Here is a 10688-nt window from a genome sequence, read left to right as displayed (position 1 = left end):
CTCAATGTAAAGGATATTTTATTTCGATGACGATATTGCAGAAGTAGATTTTTTTTTCGTTGCAGTATAAGACACTAATCTAAGAAATACTAACCAGCGACCTCTACAGTTGAGCAAAACCCCTGCTTTCGGATACACTTTGAATCCGGAATCTGTGACATCAACGGACGGAACTGCCTCCCAGTTTAGCAGACTGGGGAGTGCGCAGCCACTATAAATGGAGAGCTACGAGATGTCAGAACAGAACTTCAGAAAACTGCAGGTTTCGTGAACGCGTTTGTAGAATAGAAGGCTCTCTAAAAACTTTTTTTTTTTCAATGATAATGGTCAGATGTTTTAGTGTAGAGAAGTAGAAAAGGACTAGGAAGCACATTTTCAGAAACTTGCAATACTCCGAAGGGTAGGTGTCTACTTTTATACTTAAACAATGTGACCACCGTGATGTTTCTTTATTTATAAGCTCAATCTTTTGAAAACTCGTTGATAATACTAGACTGCGAACAGTATTTTAAGATTACATTACTTTTAATTTTGTACAGTGTCTTTTGTTGTCAGTAATGTTAAATGTCCCGCCCCCCCCCCCCCCTCTTAATATGTATCGATACACTTAATAGCTATTTAAACAACTTTGTACGTTTTTATACAGATTATTAGTACTATGCTTTTTACGTGTGGCAAACGTATGCGTCATTACGGTTTATTAAACTACAATAATTTGACCACATTGTTTACTCTGTTATTGTTTTGCGTGTTTTAAACACAAATACTTGTCCATGATGGTTTTGTTTTTAATTTGGTGAACTGCATGTTTAACTTTACAGGGCGTGCGGTGTCACTATGAGGTCTGCCTGCTTGATACTGTTAGCATCTCTTACTGTCTGCAATCTTACCGTGAACTTGGGGCAGCATGTTTCAGATGAAGGGGAAACAGAAGAACGAGTACCTTTAGATGAAATTCTACAGCGAGCCGAAAACCTCCTCATCAGATCCATCCTAAAAAAGATGGAAGTGGAAGACACTGCTAACGGTATGCAATACCATTTGGTCAATAAACTGGGGGGGGGGGGGGGTATTTCAGTTAGTCTTCTTATTAACATTATTTCAGTTAGTCTTCTTATTAACATTATTAACATTAATCTCGGTAATGAAAAAGTGCTTGACATTTTTCCAAAATCCTGTCACCCATCCAGCTGAAAATGTTGCTGGTGACCAGCCAAAGTTGGAAACTTTAATAATAATCAACTAGTTTACTACTGGAAATCAAAGTGGTATACTGTATACAAAGAGAATTATTGTCTGGGTGTAGACAGATGTCCAGTTAAATAGACTGTTTTCTTAAAACTAACTTCCAGCTCTGACCAACCTATACTATGCTCAACAGCTGGGAATAAAACTAAAATGAACACACACTCCAAGTATAGAGTTTATCTATTAATGCACATTGCTGGTCATAAGTTGGTGTTTTTGTAAATTAGATTTAGGTAAGAAATGGACACAATTCCATATCTAAGTTTGGAAATCAATACTTAATAATGTTATACATGTTTTGCTCTAAATTAAAATACATAATTAATTAGCTGTAAAATAAACCCTCTTGCTATTATTTATTGTCTGTTTTTGTTATAGGACAAGTCTCTCCTCAACAGGAATGGCTTTCTAAGAGACAACATCCTGGGAAGAGGTTCCAAGAGGACATAGAGAAAAGACAGCACCCTGGAAAACGAGAAGAAGATGAAGACACGGTTTACCTGGATGTCCAGAAAAGACAGCACCCTGGAAAGAGGGAGGAGGAAGAGGACTACATAGATGTGCTAAAGAGACAGCATCCAGGGAAAAGGGAGGTCGAGGCTGAATCATATACAGAGGTGCAGAAGAGGCAGCATCCAGGCAGGTCCTTGTGGGACCAGTACGCAGATATCCCCAGCACCCAGGTGGCTCACCTGAGCGAGCTATCCAAAAGGCAGCACCCTGGCAAACGGTACGCACTGCTTAACAAACGTCAGCACCCAGGTAGGAGAAGCTGGGACGAGGAGCTGGACCTTGGGGAGCTCCAAGACTTGGAGAAGCGGCAGCACCCTGGCAAGCGATATCTGGATTCAGATTCCGAGTACAGCAACCAACCTCCCTGTGATATCCAAGACCCTGCCACTTGTAGCAAAGCTAGTTTGTTGTTAGAGTTGCTAGATAATGTGAACAAGAGCAGGGCTGAAGAGAAAAGGCAACACCCGGGGAGAAGGCTTGCTTTAGAGGGGGGGTTGACAGATCTGGAGTAAGAGAAAGTGATGTACAGAAAAATATGTTTCATATTTATTGATGGATTGATAGGCTGATTGGTTTATTTGCTTATTATTTATGACCACTTACTTCAAGGTTTGGTTTCTCTGGCAATATTTGAACCCTCTTGAAAAGGGAGTAAAAAGCAGATATGATATTATTTTTATGTCAGTTGTTTGAAATCAATACCAAATAGAGAATTAAGTTAACAAGGAACAAACTAAAAGGTCTAGTTTATTTTCTACATAATGATGGCATATATATTTTTTTCAATCTATCTGTATGTATACACATACAATGGTATTAGAAGCACAGGGAGTTACCAAAAAATTTACAGTATATATCCATGAAACCCAAACCTGATAAAGTTATTTTTTAACCCAAACTATTTATGAGGCAGCTTGAAAGTGTTTATGAGACTATCACGTACGGTAGCACAGTATGTTTATAGTATATAGTAATATGGAAGCGTAATATATACATTATATTGGTAGATTAGGGTAGTTAATTTCTTAGTAGATTTGCATATATTAAAATGATTCAGTAGACATGTTCTGTGTTATGTTTTTTTTTTTGTTTCTTATGAATTGAAATGCCTAATATTCATAGGTATTTATAACCAGTGGTATCCGAATGTGTTATAATCAGTTATAATTAAGATCACTATTTCTCAAATGGGGTTGCATGATACTTGCCAGGGAAACTTAACACCTGTGGCCTTCAGCTTAAATAAAATGTATCAGATAAAAACAAATGGAAATGGTTCTTTATCTTTTGTACCACTTGTTATAACATGCTGGCATATTTAAATGCAGTTAATCAGTGTAACATACAGTATAACAAAAATGTTTCAGATCAGAATCAAGTGGCTGCCCAGATTATTTTTCTACACAGAATTGTTTGTGTGGAATCAATAGATGTTTATTCTGTAAATGATTATTTTATTAAAGCTGGACCTTGCTTTGTAAATGGAAGCTGAGCGACACTGCAGTAACAATGTATAATAAACAGAATTGCATATGGAATTTCTATGCTGAATCGAATCGGTTCCTTTTGCATGTCCATACCCTTTAGCCCTGGGATTAGTGCACAGCTGAACACAGAATCTCAACCTCATCTAACCTTCCTTGGCTTATACTCTACAGGTTTACTAGATAACCGAGTCTTTTTAAATTCCTCCCCACTTGATGCTATCAGTGATAAGTTCAGCAATGAATCTGGGGATAAAAAGAACACAGGCCCATCATTTCTGGCCCCTTAATATAAGTCCCAGTTTTAATGCAATATCAGGTTAGTCTGGGTTAGGCCACAGGGGACATGATCCTGTAAACTTACAGGTATTAAACCTTTACTGGAATCAAAACCAGTCGAAATCCATGCTTTCAGTGAGAAACAAAACAACATAAGCATGAATACATGATATCAATCATCTAGAACTATAAATACTCATTCATAAGATATCTAGAACCACAAAAGTCTTGCAACAGAAATGAGTTAACTGTTTGCTGTTTCAGAGAATGCTATGCTGGGTAATTCTACTATATTGTTTCAGATGAGGGAGCTAAGGAAATTTATTCTGAGAATTAGTGGTCTTTGAGCAGGCCAGTAGATCATAAAGATCCCTAACAAGCCCCCCTCCCACCCCGAGACACATGATAACATGACATACTGCTGAAGACCTTCACCCATTTACATAATACATTACTCAGTGCTTCGTTTCATTTACTCTTACCTGGAAAAAAATAAACAGTCTATTAAAAATGATATTAACTTGCATTGCAAACATTGAATATATATATATATATATATTCATATATATATATATATATATATATATATATATATATATATATATATATATATATAGTAATACATCAGGGAAGGAGTTAAGTTTCCCTGCCCAAAAACACGGACGAATGATTAGTTATCCCCTGCACCTGGTGTGTATTGTTAATTAGAGCCAGGTGCAGGGTATTTAAGAGAGGCAGCCAGTCTGTTCAGGGCAGTAGTGTGAAGAGCCCGGTTGTGAGTGTGTGCAACCGTCAAAAGGTACTGTGTGAAAACCTTTGTGTGTTTGGTTTTGTCAGTGTTAAAAACAGGTAAACAGCCTAGCTGTCCTGTATTATTGTTAGGTTCCTGTGCGTTCAGTTAGTGCTCAAAAAAAGAGCTAGATGTTTGTTTTGTTTATTTTGTGTAAATATTAAAAATAGCGCGCAAGCGTTGCTTAAAAACTTCCATTTCCGTGTCCTGGTGCTGTCTTAAGGGGGCAACGAATGTGTGTGAGTTCCAGATCATTTACATATGGGGTCAGAAAGTGTGGGCACCCCTAAAGACCCAGAAATGGAGGATTTAAATGCATTGATCGCCTGGATCAACGGGAATACCGCTGCTCAACTCGAGCAAAATGAACGATGGAAACTGGAGCTAGGGCTGCAGGAGCAGGAGCCTAATGAACTGGAGCTGCTGCTCCAGAAGTAGAAGCTGGTGAGAGGAGCCCCACTGTCTCCAGTGCCTGAGGGAGAAGCCCTACTGTCTCCAGTGCCTGAGGGAGAAAGCCCTACTGTCTCCAGCACCTGAGGGAGAAGCCCCGCATTCTCCAGCGCCTGAGGGAGAAGCCTTGCTGTCTCTAGCACCTGAGGGAGAAGCCCCGCAGTCTCCAGCGCCTGAGGGAGAAGACATGCTGTCTCCAGCGCCTGAGGGAGAAGACATGCTGCCTCCAGCGCCTGGGGGAGGAGCCCCACTGTCTCCAGCGCCTGAGGGAGAAGCCCCGTTGTCTCCAGTGCCTGAGGGAGAAGCCCCCCTGTCTCCAGCACCTGAGGGAGAAGCCTTGCTGTCTCCAGTGCCTGAGGGAGAAGCCTTGCTGTCTCCAGCGCCTGGGGGAGGAGCCCCACTGTCTCCAGTGCCTGAGGGAGAAGCCCTGCTGTCTCCAGTGCCTGAGGGAGAAGCCCTACTGTCTCCAGCGTCTGAGGGAGAAGCCCCACTGTCTCCAGTGCCTGAGGGAGAAGCCCCGCTGTCTCCAGCGCCTGGGGGAGAAGCCCCGCTGTCTCCAGCACCTGAGGGAGAAGCCCCGCTGTCTCCAGCGCCTGAGGGAGAAGCCCCGCTGTCTCCAGCGCCTGAGGGAGAAGCCCCGCTGTCTCCAGCGCCTGAGGGAGAAGCCCAGCTGTCTCCAGCGCCTGAGGGAGAAGCACTACTGTCTCCAGCGTCTGAGCAAGAAGCCCCGCTGTCTCCAGTGCCTGAGGGAGAAGCCCCGCTGTCTCCAGCCCCTGGGGGAGAAGCCCCGCTGTCTCCAGCGCCTGAGGGAGACGCCCCGCTGTCTCCAGCGCCTGAGGGAGAAGCCCTACTGTCTCCAGCATCTGAGGAAGAAGCCCTGTTGTCTCCAGCAGAAGAGGGAGAAGCCCCGCTGTCTCCAGCGCCTGAGGGAGAAGCCCCACTGTCTCCAGTGCTGGAGGGAGAAACAACAAGCAAGGGGGAGGAGGTGAGGAGCCCACCTCCACCACCCCAGTGACCCAGTCCGGTGCTGCTAGGTACGGTCCCTGGCCCCTTGCTCCTGGACACCCTGCCGGTCTGCCTGGACCTCCCTGGACTAGACCTGGAGCCCAGGAGTCTGCACTATCGGCCAAAGTTCCTCCACTGGTCCCCTACTCCGCTCTCCCCAAGCACCAAGACGTCACTGAGCTGCTCCCCCTGGTCACTGCTTGTCCCCAGTGGTGGACCTCTGCCAATTGCTGCAGCCATCGCAGCAGTCACCCCAGTCAGCCCAGTGGGGTCCCTCAATGCCAGTTTTTGGTCCCTTCCTGGAAGCGCTGGAAGGGCCCAACCCACCCTCAAGTTTGCCCGTGGAGGACGGAGAAGATCAAGAAGATGGGACTTGAGGGTGGGTGATCTTTTAAGGGTGGAGGGAAGTGACCTTTAAATGGCCGGTGTCTTGTAAAGACAAGGGGAAGGGTGTGTAAGGTGGCAGGGGGAGGGTTAGATTCCCTGCCTAAAAACTATGTGAAAATGCACATTTTGTTCATTTAATTGCTTTTTGGTTAATTTAATTGTATTTGTGTTAATTGTTTTATTGCTAACTATCCCCTGCACCTGGCTATCATTGTAAATTAGAACCAGGTGCATGGTATTTAAGGAAAGCAGCCAGTTTGCTGTTGCTGCTATGGAGTGAAGAGCCCAGCTGAAAGTCGTTAAGGTCTGTTGGAAACCTACGTTTGATTTTATAAACAAGTGTATTAGTGTTTTGCTTTGGTGTTATATGTCAGGTAGACAGCTTAGCTGTCCAGCATGTTAGTCAGGGACCTGAATACATTTAGTTAGTGCTCAATGAGAGCTAGGTGTTTGTTTGTTTTGTTTGTTGATTTATTTTTTAAATAAAAGTGCGGAAAAGCGCTTTAAAAATCAAGGTTTTATCTCTGGGTCACGTTCTTAAAAGGGCACGAACCCTATCTACAGCCAGCCTGTTCACTATATATATATATAAAAATGGATCCAAATTTGCTGTTTATAGAATGAATATAAATGTTCCTAAAACATCTTCACCAGCTAAACGTTTATTATATTGGACCATTTATGTGAGTCTTCATCCCAAGGCAAAAGAGACGGATTGGTCTGTATACGTGGTTATAGAGCTTGAGCCTCTTCTCACTGACAGTGGGGACATAATCTGCAGCGGCAGTGAATCACACAATGCAGCCCCTTCCAAATACACAGAAAATGCAACGTGCCCCGTGTACTGCACTTTAAAAAGCAGCCCCTGCATAGCCATCCTATTAGAATCCCTTACTGAATATATCAGCTGCGTTTCCCTGTAAATTGTTCATTTAGTTATGTTTTTTCTTGCCAAGGTAAAAACAGAACTTGAAGATGTAAATGAAAACCTCAAATAGTAGCTGAAAAAGTGCAAGAGCAGGGTTCAAGAGGATGGGGTCGAGCCTGTGTCCAGGGGAAACCACTATAGTAATTAACCAGAACCCAGCTCTGTTTATTGTTAAATTAAATATGCTTTAAGACTAAATGGATGGAATAGTGTAGTAAAGATCACAGTAGTAGAATAGACATATTTTATTTCTTTATTTTTGAAAACAGACACTGAGGCAGCATATAGTCACATGGTTAGTTTTGTGATGTAGACAATGTCCACAAGCTGAGAAACACAAAAGTAATTCACTTGTATTCAAATTCTGGACTCTGGAGTTAAAAGGTAAATAACAATGGTACCCAGCTGGTCCCTCTCAAGTTTATAATGTAATGGACAGTTCTTTACAATGTAATGGAAAGCTAAACTAAAGAAAGTGGCTGATTAGCCTTGCAAACCTATTCACAATTTAAAAGGGGCTGCTTTATCAACTCTCTCTCTCTGCCACTTAGTGGTTGCGAAGCTGGAATGTATTATTTAAGGTACTTTGTTTAGTTACCTTTAAGGGAAATAATGTCAGATTTTCTTGTATGGTATTTTACTAAAACATATACTCCACCTAGTGGAAGGATCTTGTACTTGATATTTCTTTCTGCAAGTGTTTACCCCAACAGACAAAAGTAATGCTAAAGACAATTTGGAGCAGCTTTAAGAATCTAGCCCTACAATGTTACTGCCCTAATGTAATGTCGGAAGTAGTATTTAACTGTAACCCTAACCCTAACCCTAACCCTAACCCTAACCCTAACCCTAACCACAACTCCAGTCACATTCACACCCTGGGAGTGTATTTATCATTATTAAAGGCAAAGTGATTTCACACACTCCTGAATTGCATCAGCTTTCTGCTGGGGAGCATCACTGGATCAAAGACCTGTTGTATTAAATGCAAAATCACATGCAATGCTTCAATGTCCTAAATACTTTTGTAATAACAATATTAAAAGTGAATATAAATTACAGAGGCAATAATAAGGAACACAACAGAGCAAATTGCTCATTGTCTGCAGACGTGTATATGTACAGTATCATAAACTGAGAAATGAACCACTAACACACAGTGGTTGGTTCTTTGGGTGCTAGAGCACCCCTAAAGATTAGCAAGCACTGTTCACTGATGCATACTAAAATTGCTACTGCAACCTTAGTGTTCACAAAGAACTTCACACATCCAAACCATTCAGTTTCAAAACATACATCTAGCTACAATAAATACACATGCCTTACCACCAGCACAACAATAACGCTATGTAACACAATTTTTGTTCCTGGGTAGTAAGTGTTATTTCCTAATTGCTTATGCCTCAAAAGTATAGAAAATGGCTATTATTCCCCACAAACTTTGCTTTTGTGACCAGGACAGTGATATTTCAAAATATCACTATTTCCAATGGGAAAACGAGCAAATGTGTGACTTCTCGTTCACATAAAGTCAGAAAAAAACAACATATGAATCCAAATCCAATATTTATACTAAAGTAATACAAAAATGACTACAAAAGATTTAGAAGTGAGTAGTTTTTCGAGATTTACGATTATACTGTAAATACAGTATAAGCAATTAGGAAATAACACTTACTACCCAAGAACAAAAAATAATAATAATTGTTACACAGTGTAATTACACTTGTTTAAATGTAAGATTTCTGCTTGATAAGCGAGGAGTTATTTCATTAAAAGGCAACTAAATGCTCTCACATGTAAACATGTGTTAAAGATTGCATTGCAATGTGGATAAGTGATGTAATAGCCTACAAACTGGTACTTGTTTCCAAAATCCCAACAGTGATTCAAATCACTCATCTTGTGTTTTCTCATTTTCACTTTGTAAGCCTGTCTGTGTTCACTGTCAGCTCGATTTTCTTCTAGGGCAGATCAGAATAGGTTAGCACATGATTCAAACACTGCTGCTAATTTAATAGCTGGACTACTAAAGGCTCAGCATAGGCTCTACAACGCAAACCTTCAGCACAGTCTTTCATGTTTCAAAAGCACAAACAGTTCAATCAATCTCAATCACGTCTGGTGAAGACTCCTTTTATTAAGGTCCAGAAAAACTAAAAGCAACCATTACAAGTGCAAAAAGTTCATTTCTGTTCTCTCAATACGACTGATACTTTTTTTTTTTGATTCTGCCTCATATCATATCTGAATCTCATTTTTGTCAATGATTACCCCCTACGTGTCCAAATTTCTGACCCATTGTACAATACTTTGGTAATTTCTGAATCTCCTTTAAAATCTCCTTGCAAAACTGAAATTGCTAAAATATCTTAGGTTAGCCTCTTCTATTACCTTTTCTAGGGATTTTCCTGAATACTGTAAACATCAACTTTAAATTCAATAAAGTGAAATGTAGAACAGGTTTTCAGCTCCAGTAGCAAGAATTAATGCAAGAACTCTCAAGTGAGACCAGCGGTGAGAATAATCAAAGAACATCTAAACACCTCCTTCATTTGATATGCAGTGCTCCCTCATCACTGCAAGATTCAACGACTCACCAATTTGGTTAATTCTTAGGGTTAGGCCATGTTGACTGGAAATTGACATATACAATACTTTATAGTATAATACCCTTTTAATTCAGTGTAAATTGGATAGTGAAATAACAAAGCAGCACAGTGCTGTGTCTGAGGATGCATGAAACAAAATGTGTTGTGCCAGAGAAACAACATTTCCCTGATGCACTGGGACTTTCTTTTGATAAATTATAGTGTTTAAACCTTAACTGCTTCATTGGCCTCACCATGGCTTTCCAAAATGAATGCTGTAACCTTGCTAACACTAACATCTCTGAAGCACATTGCATTCTGTGAGCACTGTAATTAACCACCCATAGATATCTTTCAAAAGATAACTTAATATCACAAGGCCACAATTAAAATTCTCTAGGCATGACTCAGAAGAGAGATTTTGTTCTTTTTTTTTAGTGTTCGAAAAATGGGGACCCTTATATTCCGAACGTGTTTGTCCATCCCTCCATCACATGTGACAAGATAAACAACTAAAGCATGTTTCAAAATACTTGAAATTTTCAGATATCCATCCCTCCAAATTAAGTACAATGCAATTCCTGTGCTCACCTCTGCTAAGGTTAGGGTTAACTTTGGCTACTCCTTTCAAGATTGTAAAGTCTCTCCCCCCAATCCTAATTTATTCAGCTCTTTCAACCTATTTCATAGCTTGTTATTTTTAGCCCTGGGATTACTTTGGTTTTCCTTTTGGTAAAAAATTTAATTAAAATTTTACAAAATCACTTAAAGCAGACTTTATTTTAGAAGCAGCACTTGTGCTTCAAAAGTCAACAAATTAGTACTGGATATTAAACCAGTTAGGAATTAAACCTTTTCAAAATGTAGATTTCGTTAGAATGTTGGAGCAGGGTAGACTCACTCAGCTCAATGCAGTTGAGTCATGGGGTGCTGCTATGGTTTAGTGGCAAGGCGTATTGAAAAGATGACAACGAGAGTTTGTGCCCCTTCAGTTTCAGTGCATGCTCACTTCA

General features: G+C 40.7%; 1 protein-coding gene across 1 annotated transcript; it reads left to right on the top strand.

Moving 5' to 3' along the window:
• The first annotated feature begins 203 nt into the window (after positions 1-203).
• On the top strand, positions 204-4033 carry LOC121297771 (pro-thyrotropin-releasing hormone-A-like). The gene is made up of 3 exons (XM_041224265.1): positions 204-400; positions 822-1027; positions 1627-4033. The coding sequence occupies exons 2-3, from the start codon at positions 838-840 to the stop codon at positions 2271-2273; spliced, it is 837 nt and encodes a 278-aa protein (XP_041080199.1). The 5' UTR covers positions 204-400; positions 822-837; the 3' UTR covers positions 2274-4033.
• Positions 4034-10688: the final 6655 nt, after the last annotated feature.

Source organism: Polyodon spathula, chromosome 23 (assembly GCF_017654505.1).
Source record: "Polyodon spathula isolate WHYD16114869_AA chromosome 23, ASM1765450v1, whole genome shotgun sequence".
Taxonomy (NCBI): Eukaryota; Metazoa; Chordata; class Actinopteri; order Acipenseriformes; family Polyodontidae; genus Polyodon; species Polyodon spathula.
This window is presented reverse-complemented; position numbering and strand designations above follow the sequence as displayed.

Excerpts from the sequence above, each read along its gene's own strand:
- LOC121297771 (XM_041224265.1), top strand. The coding sequence starts at position 838 with ATGAGGTCTGCCTGCTTGATACTGTTAGCATCTCTTACTGTCTGCAAT. Across the intron at positions 1,028-1,626 it reads AGTGGAAGACACTGCTAACG|GACAAGTCTCTCCTCAACAG; the intron begins GTATGCAATACC and ends TTTTTGTTATAG.